Below are 19,238 nucleotides of genomic sequence, written 5' to 3'. Positions count from 1 at the left end.
CATTCTCTCCAGCAGCCACAGCCCACACAGCTCTTGGAGTCGGGTCGTGACATCACCATATTATCCAGGAAGTGAAGCCTTGATACAGTAGTAAGTGCAGGGAAAAAAGCGCTTTATGTGCATTTCCTGTAATAAGTGTATATTGGGGATTTTTATAGCTTTTAGGGGGCAATACAATACTTTAATAAAAATTTCCGCCGGACTTCTTTAAGAAGTTGAGAGCCATGGTGAGTGAAGTTTATTCCTGTCTAAGCTGCCCTGCTTCTCCCTCTTCTGTCCCTTTTCATATATTGGATCAAGTTCTAAGAGCTGACAAGAAGCTCCAGCTGTCGCTACATAATGCAGTACTGACAGAAGAGTAGGGGAAAGGGAAACCCCTCTGTACATCTCCCCTTCTTAGAATTCACCCAGTCTTATACTTATTCTAGAGTCATAAAGAGACATTCATGTAAATAATGTTAACACCACTTCACACAAATAGTAGTTAACCTATGATACGTTATTCTAGAAAATTATACACTTGCCATAACATGCATGGAAGAAGAGCCTTGATGAAATATGCCACCTGATACAATACATCCAAATGATTTTTTAAACCATGGATAGAACAATGCATATAGTATTGGGTTAAGAGTGGAATTAAAGTACCCTAGCCACAGAGCAGTATTATAAAGATCTTCAGATGTGGAGAAATTTATGAAAGGATCAATGACTGTAATAGTAAAGAAAGGCAGCCAGCACAATATAAATGCACCCATAACTAAGCTTAACGTCCTTGCTGCTTTGTTTTCCATGTTCATGTGCTTTTTGTTACAGGTTGTACTTTTCCCACACAGAGAATTCGGTTGGTTAGATATAGCCCTAGCTTGTTTTCTTGCAATGGAAAATATATGAATGTAAATGCCAATCATTAAAATCCCAGGTATAAAAAAGCAAATAATTGAAGAAATTGTCCCCCAAAGTTTGTTTAACACTAAAGTACACAAGCCAATGCATGACAATGTAGCGACATATTGATAGATGCCTTCTGTATGTATATCAGATAGGATAAGACCAAAGGAATAGAGACAAGGCCCGGACCAAGTTACAAACAAAAGTGACTGTATCACTGGAATTGACATTTTCTTGTAATAGTGAAGAGGGTGACATATCGCATAATACCGATCTACAGAAATAAAGAAGAGATGAAATATGGAACTTGTGCACAACATCATATCAAAGCAACTGTGAAGCTTACAGAATAGGTTCCCAAAATACCAGCATGAGGTGACAGATCTCACCATACTGTATGGCATGACCATCAGGCCAACCAGGAAATCGGCGATAGCCAAGGACAAGATGAGAAAGTTGGTCGGAGTGTGAAGCTGCTTAAAGTGAGAAACTGAAATGATCACCAACAGGTTTCCCGAAATTGTGAGAACCACTGCTCCAGACATGACTATATACAAAGCCCAGGAACTAGAAAGAGATCTGTTTTTACTAATGCAGGTACTGTTGAGAAAATAGAAGCAAATATTCACGGTCTCCTCATTCCATGATTCTGAGGAATTCATGTTCACACTCCTTCAGATCACTGCAAAGAACAAAAATGATAATTCTATATTATATACATTATGCTTACTGTAAATGTATGAACAGGGCTGTATATAAGATTCAAAAGGACTCTGACAATTGTCCGATAAAACAACTTTTCTTTGCATACTACTTATTGATACAGAGCTGCAAAATGCCATACAAGTTTCAAATCCCTGAACATTCATATGCAGGTCCAAATTAGACTATGTTCTCACTATGGGATTTCTGGACAGATGACAAAAAGGTGTCGTGTTTTGTTAATGACAGCAAGAAATAATGGTCACTATCATTATTTGCGTCTGTTATTATCGATAAATGGTCATCATTTGGCACTAAAATGATGGCTGTCCGGAAAGACAAAGAAAAAGAACATAGCTTAAGGGTTTGTCCACACTACGGAATTCTTGAGGAGAATTCTCAGTGGATTCCGTAGCTTGCCCCCACTCGCAGCCGCGCACCTCTCTGCCTGTGCCATAGACTCCTTTCTATGCACAGGCAGATTATGCCGTCCTCGGGTGGACAGCGGAATCTGCCTGTGCATAGAATCCGTGTCAGGTGATCCGCTGGGGTTCCGTAGTGTGCACATACCCTAATACTGCAATAATACAATTGTAATACCATGATTCTCGAAAAATAAGCCCTACCCCAAAAATAAGCCCTAGCTTGATTTTGCAAGGTTTTTTCAAGTACACCTAAAAATATAAGTCCTACACCAAAAATAAGCCCAAGTTAAAGTGAGTTATGTCACATGAGGCCACAGAGATGAAGAATAGATACACCATACCTCCCCAAATGTCCTGGACAAGTGACCTGCTACCTCCTGCCACAGCAGGGCAAAATCCACTTAACCGCCTTAGTGTCCTGCTCCACAGTCCCACCTCTTGCCCCTCAGATCCCCAGTCCTGGGATGGATCTACAAATAGATTCACTTACCTCTGACTGGTATATACAGGGAAAGGTAAATTTTTACCCCCAGAAAACATGATTTCAAAAAGAAAAAGATACTCTGTGGCATACAAGAAAGGGATTCTTGTTCATGGAAAAATAACCTACCTAGAAAATAAGCCCTAGCCAATTTTCCTGAGGAAAAAAAAATAGGACCCTGTCTTATTTCCAGAGAAACATGACAACAACCTCTACCATTATGTTAAAGGCATTACCAAACAATCTATACAGAACACAGAAACCTCCCATTTAAAAATACATACACATGCCTAATGATAAAAAGTTATAGTACCTTATGAAGTCATGTGTCTCCCAGTTATAAGGTAAAAGCTAATGATGGACACATGACCATGAAGTCATTAAGACCCTTGTAAGATTCTGTAATCCCACTAACCACTGTGAGCTTAACACAGTGCATATGCAGACCTCCTTCCCTTTGTCTTGTCTCTTTTATATAATGGGTCAATTCCACACACAGTTTTTATGTATCCTTCCTGTATGACAGGTTATCTGATCACATAGATCATAGACCTTATGTGGGCTCATGTTATATAGCAATCCTTACACAGTATTGTACACAACAGGCAATGTATCAGTATACAGCTATATCAATGATAGTGCCTATATCTTACCAGGAGGGATTAGTTTTAATTATCGGTATCTTCTGTATTTCTCCACACCCATTCTTCCTCTGTACATTAGTAGTAGTTGGGAGATGACAGCACTGTGTGTTCTGCAGGAAAAAGCATCTGGAGAATTTTAGCTCTGACTAATACATCTCTGAGAGCGCTGCTTAATAAGTTACCATATATGTGCTGTGTCTCCTGGCGATCTCAACTGTGAAATAATCAGGCCAGGCATCAGTTATATCACACCAGTTATTTATTACGCACCGCAGTATATTAGTTGATTACTGGTTATTTGAAATGCATATTTATGTGACATTTATATATATATATATATATATATATATATATATATATATATACATGTTAAAAGTAGATGCGTACATAAAGTCAATTTTTCTTAAATTCATGTCATGTATAGATAAATTAAAGATAGATAAATTAAAAATGAGACATGAACCCAGCCTTATGCTAATGCAACATAGCCATAGAGTTACAATTACAGAATACTAGCTTTGGGGTCATTACCATTTCCAGGACTTTGATGGCCTACATATATGCAGCAGTCCTCTAATACTTGCCACTTTACTGAATATTGATACCAAGATGAGGTGCGATAAGCATCAGAAATCATATTCACATTGTCAATAGCACATTGCTACAGCCCCTTCATCTCCACTTAGAAAGTGACTTAGAAAGTGACTTCCATTAAAATCAGCTTCAAAATTCAATAAAATATATAAATTAAAAAAATCCCCTTACCAATGTATATTTAGTGTCCTCACTTCTTTCATTTTGTGTTTTGTAGCCAAATAGTAATTTCATGTAAAAGCAAATAGGTTTATCTGCCTTTCTTTTTATGGAACCCTAGCTCTGCTTGTGATAGTGAATGGTAGCAAACAGCATTTTATATAGTTGTTAACTCCCCATAGGCTAACTCCCATATGATACATACTTCTTGCTTCATTCACTTCTGTTCTACTCATTAAAATTACCAATAAAACATATAGGGGGACATTTATTAAGTCCGGGCTTAAAAATGCTTAGACCACATAGGGGGCTTTGATGTGTTTACCAAAAATGCTCGATCTCTAAATCTTATTCAGCTCACGAATGGCAATGTGCATTTCACTGGTCCTTAAAATCGGTTATAAGTGCTCAGCAACGTGAAAACGTTTTCAAGTGCTGGCTACATTGGTACTTCACACCACAACGCCTACACATTATGTACCCAGATGTATCAGCCGACTGCTGGCATAGGTGCGGAGGTGAAGGTACCTTATTACATATACTATGGGGGTGCCCTTACCTGAAACTATTTTGGTAACATACTATCCGAAATTTTACATACTAAACTTCAGCTTACTCCAGCAATGGCCCTCCTATCGTTAGGCCTATCACATATCCCTGCAAAATTTAGACTTTTTACTTGCAAAATCCTGACTTTAGCCTGATTACTAATAACAAGGGGATGCAAATCTTGTGCTCCGCTACTTGCCTCTGACGTCTTATCAGAAGTTGGACAAATTTATTTGATGGAAAAATATATTGCTTACGGTAGTGAGACCATTAATACATTTATGACTCAGTGGCAACCCTGGGAGTCAAGTAAGTACCATGTACCATTGAACGCATGAATACATACTTATTACATATTGCATTTCTTCATCCAATGATTTAATCACTTTAATTACGCCTGCATTTTGTTGGATGTTTGTTTTTCCTGTTCACTATGATGTTTTCTTTACTTATGAGCTAGTGAGAAGTGATGCTCTTGGAACTGTTCTCTGTAAGATGATCACCTATATTGAGGACACTTACATTACCATTTTCCATTTATCCTGAGGGTCGTGTACCCCACGGAAGACCCTGATCCCTACCTGGTTTGATTAGCAATATGTTAACCAATACTTATACCTGAATTCATATAAAATGTATTCACTTACATTCATTTACCATGTACACCTATGGTTTGTATCTGATTTGTTGTATGACTTGAATAATTTATTTTGAAAATTCTTAAATAAAATCTTTTGAAACGTTACAAAATGCTTAGGATTTATGTAGGGGCACAATGCCTCTACATAAATGTCTTGCCTTTAGTGTAAAATAATTATTAACTTTACCGCATTCCCTGGTGTCTGCAGCTCTGCCAGGCCACGGCCGCTCAGCCAATCACTGGCGGCGGCCTGTCTTAGCCACTGACTGGATGAGCGTCCTACAGCCTGTCTCGGACAGTGATTGGCTGAAAGACCGCGGCCTGCCAGTACAGAGACCGGAATAGAAGGCAGAGCTGCAGACACTGGGGAAGGCCTTCAAGGACACCAGAGAACTAATACTTTATTATTTTATAGTACAGTTATCCGCACCTGATGATTTTAGGTCAGGACCTAAAGAAACTATCAGCCGATGATCATTCTCTCTATTACACCGAGTGATAATCGGACAAATTGGCCTGATTTGGCCGTTAATCGCTCTGTGTTATAGGGCCCTAACTCAACACTTCCAAAGCCAGAAAGACAAATGCTCCTTACTCTTTGCTGCCTACTTTCTGCTATTATGCTATTTTACCCAGGCTTTTTGCTTTCTCCAATACCTATTCTTCCTTTATAGTGTTGAGTGAACATACTTGGTGGTCATACACCTTCAATAACTGATGGCTGAGTAAACTATAGCATTTTTTTTCTAAATTTTGTATGTTTTATCCCTTGAAGGGTTGTGATAATGAAACATACAAAAAACAACAAGGCACCTGGTTAAAAGTCTCCCATTGCTTTTAATGGGTTTGTTACTCGAATTGGGCAGTCAAACATTGAAAAATGCTCAAGATCCTCTTTGGCGGCTACAATACATGTAGTATACCTTGGTCCATCTTCTCTTTCAATGTTCAAATTTATAAGCAAACACCAACTGGAGGGACTCAAGTCTAACTTTTCGAAACCAAAGACTATTGACAAGCTCACCTTAAAATTATATGTGTAGCTTTTTGTAAGTTGATCAGTGGCCACAAATGCCAGACAAGTCTGTCTCATTATATGTTTGTATATGATTTTAATAAATCTGATGTAGCTACAGTATCTTATAAGTGTCTGGTTGGAGTGACATGGCTAGCCATGTTTCAGTGCTCTTCTATGGGTTGGACATTGACTTCCCTTGGAGAGGAGAGCTAATTTTTTTTCCATTTAAAGCATTGCCAGTACAACTTTATATACCATTTGGATAGAACAAATCTATATTTACCTGCTCCCTCTTTGTCTTCTTCTGTCGTCTTCAGCAGCCTCCAGCCCATTTAGGCAGTAATTGATTTAGGGACAGTGCCGTAACAAATGATTGCCTCAGTAGGCTGTTACTCATATGTCATATTCTAACATGGAACATAAAAAAACCTTCAGAGTAAATAGAGCACTTGTGGCTGCTAAGCAATGATGACAATACTTCTCTTTAAACTCTATACAAATATGTTTGAGTAGCATAGAATTAGTGCAGGGGTGACATCTAGTGTTTATTACTAGTTTTATGATACAATATATAAACGGACGTTTTTACCGCCATGATCATTATTTTCGGATGTCTTTTGCAAACAGCAGACTTTTTTTTATTAGTTGTTCACACAGTTTTTCTTTTGTCACAGTTCTTTCTCCTTTTTTACCATTAAATTCAATAGACTTTTCAATTAAGACACACCCAAAGGGCAATTAGTAACACATACTAGAATAATGTACCAGACAGACAGCTAAATGACGTCCAATATTATTGACTCAAAATAACGGACATCCTTTTAAACTGAGCTGAAAAAACATTGTGTGAACATAGCTCCAGGGAGTCCTGGAAAACATGAATATAGCCATAGATTCATACCTTTCTTTAAAGTCAAAATCATTAATAAAATCATTTATCAAATGGACTATTTTATTTATTTTTCTCAGCTATTGTATTGGAAAATTAAACAATTCATAAATTTCATCATGTCCATGCTAAGTAGCTGGGCAGCAGGGATGGTAGTTTCCCTTACAAACTGTCAGTGGAGTGTGACACAAAAAGGTTCAAGTAACGTTAACAAAAGTGGGTAGGTAAGCTAGTTGGAGAGCCAAATATACTGCGGGCCATTGCGGAAAGCTTGTCTCTGGAGCAGACTATGTGGGTTATTAGTAACTGGTAAAAATTCTGCTTTAGGGACAGTCTAAAAAGTCTGTGTAGGGGTGGCGTCTGTATAGTGACATACGTGTGTTACAGTTGTGAAGAGAGTGCATTAAAAAAGGAACATTAGGAAAAAATCTGTAGCAGATAATCATTTTGGACGTCCTTTAGAGAGATGCACCCCCCCATGCCTTTGGGGGGGCTGAGGGCAGGGGAACAGTAACATATACATACAGTGGACACATACATACAGTTACACATACATTTTTAAGGGTATGGTCTGTGGGCGTGGTATATATATTCCTTTTTCCATGTACTTGTAACCGCATTTAGTGGGTACAGTGCAGTTACATCCAGTGACTCACATAGGGTATCTTCTTGAAGTTGGTCTTTTAAATTCCTTTTCTTGTCTGAGCATGTAGCATTCAGTTTTTTGCACTACTCCTATAATAGAAACATAGCTACATGTGAGCATGACCAACTTTTGTGTCTGTCAATTATTTTAGGTGGGAATCTTGGGGGGAGGAACGTAGATATGTTTAGTGTTTGTGTTGACTATTTATAATATTGAAAGAAGCGGAATCTAACTGCATTATTTTACCAGTCACTATTAAAAGGAATGATTTTTTGAACCAAGGGTAAAAAAAGCCATAGATAATAGGATTAAGTGAAGAATTGAAATACCCAAGCCAAAGACAAATATTGTATATATCTTCTGATATTATAAAATTTAAATATGGATCAGCTACAGTAAGAGCGAAAAATGGCAACCAGCAAAGAATGAACACCCCCATAACCAAGCTCAGGGTTCTAGCTGCCTTGTTTTCAGCATTTACAAGAGTTTTCCTTTTACTGCTTTTCTTTTGATTTATAGAATTACAAATATTATGTATCAACTTAGCTTGTTTCCTAGCAACAGAAAAAATATACATGTATATTCCAATCATAAGAGTACCTGGAATAAAAAATGATACCAATGCAGAGATGACACCCCAAATTTTGTTGAACACAAGAGAACAAGACCCCACGCAAGGTACAAGTGTTGACTGCCCCTCTATACCTGCTACATTTACATTTGATAAAACTAGGGTAAATGAGTATAGACATGGAATAGACCAGCTGACTAATATATAAACCACTATGACAGGAATTGTAATTTTCCTGCTGTAATGAAGAGGATGACATATTGCATAGTACCGGTCAACAGCTATGAAGAATAGGTGAAATATGGAAGTAGTGCACAATGTCATATCAATACAGCTATGTAGTTTACAAAACAGGTCTCCATAATACCAGCATGCGGTTATGGATCTGACCATACTGTATGGCATAACCGTAAGTCCAAGGAGGAAATCTGTAATGGCCATTGATAAAATGAGAAAGTTTGTTGGTGTGTGAAGCTGTTGGAAATGAGAAACTGAAATGATCACCATGAGGTTTCCCACAATTGTAAGAATGATAGCTCCATATATGACAGTATACATAGATATATCAGTAAGCAGCGGTCTGATGGTTCTAAGACAGGATGTATTCCAACCAATAAAACATGCTTCAATATCTTGCATTTTTTTCCCAAATCATGATGTTCTCTTTTTTATCTTATTTAGATCCCTGAAAAAAAATTACAAAATTACAAAAATTAACCCAAAATTCTGCAAATAATTATGAAGACAACATATACTGGTACATGGACAGGCATAGAAATGTTCTGCAGAATGAACTGTGTATTTTAAAGCGGAACTAACAGCAGGTTCTTCCTGAAGTGTGGGACTTAAGGGGCTACCTATCAGGGTGGTGGGGTGGTCTCCTCATCATGAAGGCACCCCGTGGCAACAGGCTAGGGATATCTGGCTATTCCCGTGTTTTGAGAATCGCAACCGAGGCTCCACAGACTCTTGTTTTGCATATTTAAATTTTGGGGGGCATCAGTGGAGACTCTTGATTGAGTACTTCATTGTTATTTTTTTTTACTGATCTCCTTGAGTTCAGTGATTACTGTGTTTTGTTGGTAATTGGCTATATACTACTGAGGGACACAGCTACTGCGCGATATCAGCAGGTTCTCTGGGAAGAACCTGCTGATAGTGCCGCTTTAAGTCCTAATATAATAATTCATTTTAGTGCAAACAAGGACAATGATTAGTTTCATATAAAGATTGTATTCACTGGGTGTCATTCTGATGTATTTTCTCTTTACAATTATTTTTATTATCAGTTTAATATATACAACTATATGCAATCATTGTGCACCAAAAAGAAAAAGGGTATACTATTCATATACACACTTTAAGGCTATGTTCACACTACGTATATGTCCGGCCGCATATTTTACGCGGCCGGACATATACGTGTGAAACTCCGGCCGGGGATTTACGTAAGTTGCGGCCGGCTACGTACGGTCCGCGAGCTTACGCCCGTAGTCTACTTACGCTTCCCGTACGTAGCAATCTGACAGCGGTCTTTTACTTTATCTTTGCCTAGCCCCGGACACCCCACAGAACCTTTTGGATCAGCAAATCAAAGTGCAAAAATGAAGAAATCACCACTCCGTACGGGACCGCATGTTACGCTACGGGCGTAAGTTACGGCATTTCCGTCCTGAAACAATGGTCTGGTTCATTTTTTGCGGCGCCGCATACGATCCGGGCGTAAGTTCTTACATAGTGTGAACTGTGCAGCCGTAGATCGTATACTTTCCATTGTACGCAAAATACGTAAATCTCCGGCCGCTTATTCACGGAACACGCTACGGCCGGAAACTTACGTAGTGTGAACATAGCCTAAAGATAGGACAAACCTTTAATGGGCTCAAAAGTGCAGCTTAGATAACTAAAAACGTATCTCTTATTCAGATGTATTTTCCAGGTAACTCTGGACAAAGTATTACTATTGGCTATCTTCTAAAAGCATGTGTTTTACCTGAACACTGCCAATAGGAAAAAGCCCCATTGTCCTATTCTAGTTGACAGCTGAAACCTTTGCTAAATGTTCCCACTAAGTACAAAACACACTACAACACCTCAACAGTACAGTTAAAAGGAGTACTCCGAAGAACTTTTTTTTCCTTTCAAATCAGCTAGTTTTGTATAGCTTTGTAATTACTTCTGTTTAAAAATCTCACGTCTACTAGTACTTATCAGCTGCTATTTGTCCTGCAGGAAGTGGTGTATTCTTTCCAGTCTCACACAGTGCTCTCTGCTGCTACCTCTGTTCATCTCAGAAACTATCCAGAGTAGGAAAGGTTTTCTATGGGGATTAATGATGAGCGAACATCTCGATGTCTACAGATTAGGTGTAAAGCGTAAAATACATAATACCCAAGCAATTACTTAGCATTAACGTATATTTTATTTGCCCATGCATATATACGCAATGACTTATATACTACTGTGTATATAAATTACACTCTGCAGTCACTGGCACACAGCAGAGCCAGACAGAAAGATTAAAGATTAATGCTGAGCCCACCCACTGTCCCTACCTACTTGCCTCAAACAGCCCTAGGTAGCCGCGGACAACCACGAAGGCGGTCCCTGCACTAGTATAGGTGTTACACGAAACAAGACAGATGAACAAACATAAAGGGATGTTGACAAGCCAAAGTCCAAACCAAATGCGGTACAAAGTCAGTTAACAATTGGATAGTCAAAGGTCAGACAGAAGGTCAGATAACAGGTCAAACAAGCAGAGGAATTAGGAATGGGGATTGCAGGAGTAGACAAGGGGAGCTGGGATCAGGGTATGAACCTTAATAGCCTGCACTGTGAGACTGGCTCAGCCTACTTTTATGAGGATCAAGAGCCCAGTCCGGATCCCTATTGGACCGGTGCTCTGATCCCCCAGGTTGCAGACAGGCAGAGAAACACGTCAATCAAACAGACTTGCTCAGGTGCGGCAACCAGGGCTAGCAGAGTTCAGTATAACTCTTGCATTGCCGGAAGCTGAAAAGCAATTGGGTGTGTCACACAAAAGCAAAAAAACAGGCCCAGTTCACACCAGGCTACTGCACATTCCTGACAGTTGGGTTCTTAAGTTTTTTTTCACAGAGGACGCCTGGTCTCTGCAGGGTTAAGAAATTAATTTTTCTAGTGCTTAAATGCTGGATTCTGTCACCCTCCCTACACTGACAATTTCAAAATGCTCTAAGCCCTACTCGGTCAGCTCTCCCTCCCTACACTGACTAACCACCGCTGTGAATATTGCTGCCTAACTATATTCAGATGCTGTCCCTGCTCGTTTCACTCTCCCTAATGAACGGCACAAGAATTAGGAAAGACTGTGAGAAAATTCTCAACATCGTGTTTTTATAGCATGTACGTCACATATGTAATGACGCTAATCGTACAGCCAATCACAGTAATGCAGGTAGTGAACATGACTACTACATTACCTGATGTCCCCTTTCTTCCCCACATGTTCATTGGCTCTTTCAAATTGGTGGGAGGAAACTTACATAGTTGCATACATTCGCATGCACAAAAATGTTCTAAAATGATTGTTAGAACTATTGCTATCATCAAACAAATTGTTCGTGATCGGCGAACATGAACAATTAGCATCATGTTCGTATGAACATATGAACATTTACGAACATGTTCGCTCATGACTAATGGGGATTTACTACTGCTCAGGACAATAAAAAGAAATAAGGTATGGCATGTGCTTGCTAACATAACAAAGAAATTATTAAAAAATGGAAATAGATGGAAATAGATGACAGCATCACATACAAATAATATATAAAAAGTAAGCCCTTTTGTTGCCTGTTATTTCTTCTGTTTTACAGGAATTTTATGGCCCAACAAACAGGCATAATTTTTAAAAGATGATCCCATTAAAAGGCTTATTATTTATGAAAGGGACACACTGATGAATGATCATTGGTATGTAAATTCAGCAACTGGTAGTAGAACAAGCAAGCAAGCATTATTCTCTGTTCACCAACCAGTTAGTAGATAAGAACACTAATATGGTAGAAAGTTTCCATTTTTATAAAGCCTTATTTTGTGTACAGAAATAGAGAATATAACGTATACCATACTGTGTATGTACAACAACACAAATCTAACACTGATAAAAACAAACAAAAAAAATATATAGCTTTAAGGTATATATAAAAGTGCCACTGTCACTGTGATTGCAATCAGTATAGCAATATATTCTCTTAATTATAAAAAAATATTCAGTAACAAATATTTAGTAGCAGAAAATCCTGTAGGTGCTCGCATTGTATGGTCAGCTCTCCTGTCACACAGTACCAAAACCTCTGTAGCCTCATAGTGACATTATACGGACTGAATTGTTACATAACAAACAAACTGATAATAAAATTAGCAAAAGTTAATAATAAATATCCTAAGTTAATTGCTCTTAGTTTATATACAGCCTGCATGATGTACAGGTGTCTTTCCTTGTGTGAGCGCACAAAGGACTGGGATTTCCTTTGTTTACTCTCTTTTTTTGAAAAGAGAAAAGATTAGCACGGACCACAGTTTGGGCATATGTATAATGCTCATTTTAACATAGAAAATTAAAAAAATATATATTGCAAAACTGCTTGTTACCACAACCCCTGTTGATTTCTTAAAAAAAAAATGCAACAACTGCGCTTTAAGGTTATTGCCTACAAAGATTAAACCTTGATAAAAAATGACAAGCTCCAGACAGACATTTTGTTGCCTCATTTGTACATTATCACAATTTTAACATTACTAGCAATCAAATACAGCTTCACTGATCAGGCTTGGTTCACACTACGTATATTTCAGTCAGTATTGTGGTCCTAATATTGCAACCAAAACCAGAAGTGGATTGAAAACACAGAAAGGCTCTGTTCTCACGATGTTGAAATTGAGTGGATGGCCGCCATTTAATGGCAAATATTTGCTGTTATTTTAAAACAACGGCTGTTGTATTGAAATAATGGCCGTTATTTACTGTTATATGGTGGCCATCCACTCAATTTCAACATTGTATGAACAGAGCCTTTCTGTGTTTTCAATCCACTCCTGGTTTTGGTTGCAATATGAGGACCACAAAACTGACTGAAATATACGTAGTGTGAACCCAGCCTAAAGGGAAAAATTCTTAGTTTTTTTTTTAAATACAGAATTGAATCTTATTAAGCACAATTACCTACTTTGTTTCACCAGCTACAGACAGATCTTTTCAGGAACAAGTCACTTACTGTCTTCGATTTTGTAGCATGAGCAGTGGCTTATATAATAGATAGTTTCTCCCAGTAGACCACACATGGAGGACACAAGGGAAGATTTTTTTTTCTTTACAGCTGCTTAAGAAAGCTAAATACTGCAGTGTTGCAGTTGTGTTCCATGTAGGTATTATCAATCTATAACCACAAGATGGCCTGCTCTAGTTCACAGCAGTACAGAGTGTACACATGATGAACATAAGTGAAGCTAAAGCAATCAAAATATAAATATGTACTTGTGTTCCATAGGTATATATATATACACACACATATATATCTTCTTGGTGGGACCGTTAACAACCCAGAGCCCTTAACAGCCCGTAGGGAGCTATAAAAGATAGAAGCAAAGTTTGGATACAAATATATAACCAGCACTACTGTGGCTGGTCAATTGCACAATTCTTGCACATGAGTAAAAAAGAGGGCTGCACTCACCAAAAAATTGTTAGGTTGATGCTTTATTAAGGCCAAGAGCAAAGCAAAAAACCCAGGGCCGCCATCAGGAATTTTGGGGCCCCATACAGCCAAAGTGTCAGCCCCCCCATTAGCAAAAGTAAAAATCACAAGAATTTGCGATGTGTCTTTATTGGATGTCTCCAGAGTGGCGTACAAAAACAGTTGCTTTGGATACCTCCCACGCCAGCCGAGTTCCGTGCACGAGCTATATTAATTAAAATAAAAAAATGATTCTTGAACTCCCAACAGCAGCTACGTCTGCACGCCACTCTGGAGACATTAAATTTGTGGCAGGTACCCTTTAAGAATTACTATCATTTGAATAAAAGGGGTACTCCAGCCAAAATTCATATTTTATTGTATTGCTCCATAAAAGTTATAAAACATCTAAATATGTCTATGTCTATGTCAGTGCACAGTAGGATGGTTCACTTCCCAGCACAGTGCACAGTAGCATGGTTCACTCCCCAGCTCAGTGCACAGTAGCCTGGGTCACTCCCCAGCTCAGTGCACAGTAGTATGGTTCACTCCCCAGCTCAGTGCACAGTAGTATGGTTCACTCCCCAGCTCAGTGCACAATAGCATGGTTCACTCCCCAGCTCAGTGCACAGTAGCATGGTTCACTCCCCAGCTCAGTGCACAGTAGCATGGTTCACTCCCCAGCTCAGTGCACAGTAGCATGGTTCACTCCCCAGCTCAGTGCACAGTAGCATGGTTCACTCCCCAGCTTAGTGCACAGTAGCATGGTTCACTCCCCAGCTCAGTGCACAGTAGCATGGTTCACTCCCCAGCTCAGTGCTCAGTAGTATGGCTCACTCCCCAGCTCAGTGCTCAGTAGTATGGTTCACTCCCTAGCTCAGTGCTCAGTAGTATGGTTCACTCCCCAGCTCAGTGCACAGTAGCATGGTTCAGTCCCCAACTCAGTGCACAGTAGCATGGTTCACTCCCCAGCTTAGTGTACAGTAGCATGGTTCACTCCCCAGCTTAGTGCAAAGTAGCATGGTTCACTCCCCAGCTCAGTGCACAGTAGCATGGTTCACTCCCCAGCTCAGTGCACAGTAGCATGGTTCACTCCCCAGCTCAGTGCACAGTAGTATGGTTCACTCCCCAGCTCAGTGCACAGTAGCATGGTTCACTTCCCAGCTCAGTGCACAGTAGCATGGTTCACTCCCCAGCTCAGTGCACAGTAGTATGGTTCACTCCCCAGCTCAGTGCACAGTAGCATGGTTCACTTCCCAGCTCAGTGCACAGTAGCATGGTTCACTTCCCAGCTCAGTGCACAGTAGCATGGTTCCCTCCCCAGCTCAGTGCACAGTAGCATGGTTCACTCCCCAGCTCAGTGCACAGTAGTATGGTTCACTCCCCAGCTCAGTGCACAGTAGCATGGTTGACTTCCCAGCTCAGTGCACAGTAGCATGGTTCACTCCCCAGCTCAGTGCACAGTAGCATGGTTCACTCCCCAGCTTAGTGCACAGTAGCATGGTTCACTCCCCAGCTCAGTGCAAAGTAGCATGGTTCACTCCCCAGCTCAGTGCACAGTAGCATGGTTCACTTCCCAGCTCAGTGCACAGTAGCATGGTTCACTCCCCAGCTCAGTGCACAGTAGCATGGTTCACTCCCCAGCTTAGTGCACAGTAGCATGGTTCACTCCCCAGTTCAGTGCACAGTAGCATGGTTCACTCCCCAGCTCAGTGCACAGTAGTATGGTTCACTCCCCAGCTCAGTGCTCAGTAGTATGGTTCACTCCCTAGCTCAGTGCTCAGTAGTATGGTTCACTCCCCAGCTCAGTGCACAGTAGCATGGTTCACTCCCCAGCTCAGTGCACAGTAGCATGGTTCACTCCCCAGCTTAGTGCACAGTAGCATGGTTCACTCCCCAGCTCAGTGCACAGTAGCATGGTTCACTCCCCAGCTCAGTGCACAGTAGCATGGTTCACTCTCCAGCTCAGTGCACAGTAGTATGGTTCAGTCCCCAGCTCAGTGCACAGTAGCATGGTTCACTCCCCAGCTCAGTGCACAGTAGCATGGTTCACTCCCCAGCTCAGTGCACAGTAGCATGGTTCACTCCCCAGCTCAGTGCACAGTAGCATGGTTCACTCCCTAGCTCAGTGCACAGTAGCATGGTTCACTCCCCAGCTCAGTGCACAGTAGCATGGTTCACTCCCCAGCTCAGTGCACAGTAGCATGGTTCACTCCCCAGCTCAGTGCACAGTAGTATGGTTCACTCCCCAGCTCAGTGCACAGTAGCATGGTTCACTCCCCAGCTCAGTGCACAGTAGCATGGTTCACTCCCCAGCTCAGTGCACAGTAGTATGGGTCACTCCCCAGCTCAGTGCACAGTAGCATGGTTCACTCCCCAGCTCAGTGCACAGTAGTATGGGTCACTCCCCAACTCAGCGCACAGTAGCATGGTTCACTCCCCAGCTCAGTGCACAGTTGTATGTTTCACTCCCCAGCTCAGTACACAGTAGTATGGGTCACTCCCCAGCTCAGTGCACAGTAGCATGGTTCACTCCTCAGCTCAGTGCACAGTAGTATGGTTCAGTCCCCAACTCAGTGCACAGTAGCATGGTTCACTCCCCAGCTCAGTGCACAGTTGTATGTTTCACTCCCCAGCTCAGTGCACAGTAGTATGGTTCACTCCCCAGCTCAGTGCACAGTAGTATGGTTCACTCCCCAGCTAAGTGCACAGTAGCATGGTTCACTCCGCAGCTCAGTGCACAGTATCATTGTTCACTCCCCAGCTCAGTGCACAGTAGCATGGTTCATTCCCCAGCTCAGTGCACAGTAGTATGGTTCAGTCCCCAGCTCAGTGCACAGTAGTATGGTTCACTCCCCAGCTCAGTGCACAGTAGCATGGTTCACTCCCCAGCTCAGTGCACAGCAGGGGTGATTCTAGCCTCTCTGCTGCCCGAGGCGAACTATAGAATGACGCCCCCCCCCCCCCCCGTCAATCCGCCCACATTATAATCCACTACTGCCCCCCCCCCCACTGCTGTCCCCAATAAACATAATGTTTGGTCCCTTGCTGCACAGAGGATGTCAGGAGAGGAGGAGGCTGACTTTATAGGAGAGGTCCCAGCAGCACAGAGGATGTCACGAGAGGAGGGGGCTAATCCTATAGGAGAGGTCCCAGCAGCACAGAGGATGTCAGGAGATGAGGGTGCTAATCCTATAGGAGAGGTCCCAGCAGCACAGAGGATGTCAGGAGAGGAGGGTGCTAATCCTATAGGAGAAGTCCCAGCAGCACAGAGGATGTCAGGAGAGGAGGGTGCTGATCTTTTAGGAGATGGTCCCCCTCTTCCCCCCTTATAGATGGTCCCCCTCTTCCCCCCTTATAGATGGTCCCCCTCTTCCCCCCCTTATAGATGGTCCCCTCTCCCTTATAGATGGTCCCCCTCTCCCCCCTTTATAGATGGTCCCCCTCTCCCCCCTCCCTTATAGATGGTCCCCCTCTCCCCCCTCCCTTATAGATGGTCCCCCTCTTTCCCCTCCCTTATAGATGGTCCCCCTCTTCCCCCCTTATAGATGGTCCCCCTCTTCCCCCCCCCCTTATAGTTGGTCCCCCTCTTCCCTCTCTCCCCCCCTTATAGATGGTCCCCCTCTCCCCCCCCCTTATAGATGGTCCCCCTCTTTCCCCCCCTTATAGATGGTCCCCCTCTTCCCTCTCTCCCCCTCCCTTATAGATGGTCCCCTTTCCCTTATAGATGGTCCCCCTCCCCCCCTTATACATGGTCCCCCTCTCCCCCCTCCCTTATAGATGCCCCCTTATAAATGGTCCCCCTCTTTCCCCCTCCCTTATAGATGGTCCCCCTCTCCCCCTTATACATGGTCCCCCTCTTCCCCCCCCTTATAGACGGTCCCCCTCCCGCCCCTCCCTTATAGATGGTCCCCCCCTTATAGATGGTCCCCCTCTTTCCCCCCTCCCTTATAGATGGCCCCCCCCCTTATAGATGGTCCCCCTCTTTCCCCCCTCCCTTATAGATGGCCCCCCCTATAGATGGTCCCCCTCTTCCCTCTCCCCCTCCCTTATAGATGGTCCCCCCCCTTATAGATCGTCCCCCTCTTTCCCCCCTCCCTTATAGATCGTCCCCCTCTTTCCCCCCTCCCTTATAGATGGCCCCCTTCCCCCCCCTACCTTATAGATGGTCCCCCTCTCCCCCCCCCCCTGCACAGCAGATAAAACAAAAACAAAAAACAGCACACAACTCACCTGCCCTCCGTTCCCCCGTCGAGCCTCTCTGGTCTGGTCCCGGCTGATGTGCGGCTGCCCGGGGTGTCCCGTCCTGTCCCCGGCAGCGCGCGCATCACAGAGCTCCCCGTGCGCCTGTGCCTGTCACGGGGAGCTCTCTGATGCGCGCGCTGCCGGGGACAGGACGGGACACCCCGGGCAGCCGCACATCAGCCGGGGGACTAAGGCTGCATTCCCACGTTCCGTGATCCTGACGGATCACGGACGTGGAATGCATGTACTGGAGCCCCCCCGCCCCCGGGAAGTATCTGTAATGAGATGCTGTGAGCGGGGGAGACTGTATTCATAAGCGCCGCGCTGTAGTATCAGCACCGCGCGGCTGATTTAGTACAGCGCGGCGCTTATGAATACAGTCTCCCCCGCTCACAGCATCTCATTACAGATACTGCCCGGGGGCGGGGGGGCTCCAGTACATGGTACAGTCAGGGCCGTTTTAATACATTGGTGGGCCCAGTGCACAGCCCTCAAGAGTGGGCCCCCCCTTACCTTTCTGCACATTGTATAATGTACTGAATTTGCCCCCACACTGTATCAAGAGCCCCAATACATACAGTAGTTACCTTATAACACTATTTCCACCATTCAGTGATTACATATTACATAAAAACTGCACTAAACAAAACAGAAAGATATCACCATTGATACCATTACATAATACCGCCACACCATGACCCCTATCAGTACAAGCCTATAACAGAGTGAAGTTACATCCAGTGACTCACCGGAGGCGTCTTCTCCGATCAGAGTCTGTCACCTTTTCTTTTTCTCTCCATCCAGCGTGGGCCACCTTGAAGTCTTCTCCTGGCTGTGAATCTTCTCTCCAGAATCTGCCAGACAAATATTTTAGGCTCCAACACATACAGTAGTTAGGTCCCTTGTACCCCTATACAGTAGTTACACCCCTCTGTACTCCTACATAGTTACACCCCTCTGTGCCTCCATAGTTTTAAGGTGTCCCTGTAGTATATAGACCCTCATGTGCTCCTCCAGTTATATACAGCCCTCCTGTGCGCTCCCCCATTAGTATATAGCCCCCC

General features: G+C 42.6%; 2 protein-coding genes across 3 annotated transcripts; both read right to left on the bottom strand.

The window, feature by feature from the left end:
- Nucleotides 1-176: 176 nt before the first annotated feature.
- LOC138795629 (trace amine-associated receptor 4-like) lies at nucleotides 177-6,450 on the bottom strand. Of its 2 annotated transcripts, XM_069974973.1 has the most exons (3): nucleotides 6,387-6,450; nucleotides 3,153-3,253; nucleotides 177-1,573 (listed from the first exon to the last, which is right to left on the bottom strand). In XM_069974973.1, the coding sequence occupies exon 3, from the start codon at nucleotides 1,551-1,553 to the stop codon at nucleotides 513-515; it is 1,041 nt and encodes a 346-aa protein (XP_069831074.1). In that variant the 5' UTR covers nucleotides 1,554-1,573; nucleotides 3,153-3,253; nucleotides 6,387-6,450; the 3' UTR covers nucleotides 177-512. The 2 variants fall into 2 exon arrangements, with proteins under 2 accessions (XP_069831074.1, XP_069831073.1); XM_069974972.1 differs by lacking the exon at nucleotides 6,387-6,450 and having other exon boundaries at nucleotides 3,153-3,313.
- Nucleotides 6,451-7,822: 1,372 nt separating this feature from the next.
- On the bottom strand, nucleotides 7,823-8,767 carry LOC138795207 (trace amine-associated receptor 4-like). Its single transcript, XM_069974204.1, has one exon. The coding sequence runs from the start codon at nucleotides 8,765-8,767 to the stop codon at nucleotides 7,823-7,825; it is 945 nt and encodes a 314-aa protein (XP_069830305.1).
- Between the last annotated feature and the right edge of the window lie 10,471 nt (nucleotides 8,768-19,238).

This window comes from Dendropsophus ebraccatus, chromosome 6 (assembly GCF_027789765.1).
Source record: "Dendropsophus ebraccatus isolate aDenEbr1 chromosome 6, aDenEbr1.pat, whole genome shotgun sequence".
NCBI lineage: Eukaryota > Metazoa > Chordata > Amphibia > Anura > Hylidae > Dendropsophus > Dendropsophus ebraccatus.
This window is presented reverse-complemented; position numbering and strand designations above follow the sequence as displayed.

Coding starts and splice junctions, on each gene's coding strand:
- LOC138795629 (XM_069974973.1), bottom strand. CDS start 1,553: ATGAATTCCTCAGAATCATGGAATGAGGAGACCGTGAATATTTGCTTC.
- LOC138795207 (XM_069974204.1), bottom strand. CDS start 8,767: ATGTATACTGTCATATATGGAGCTATCATTCTTACAATTGTGGGAAAC.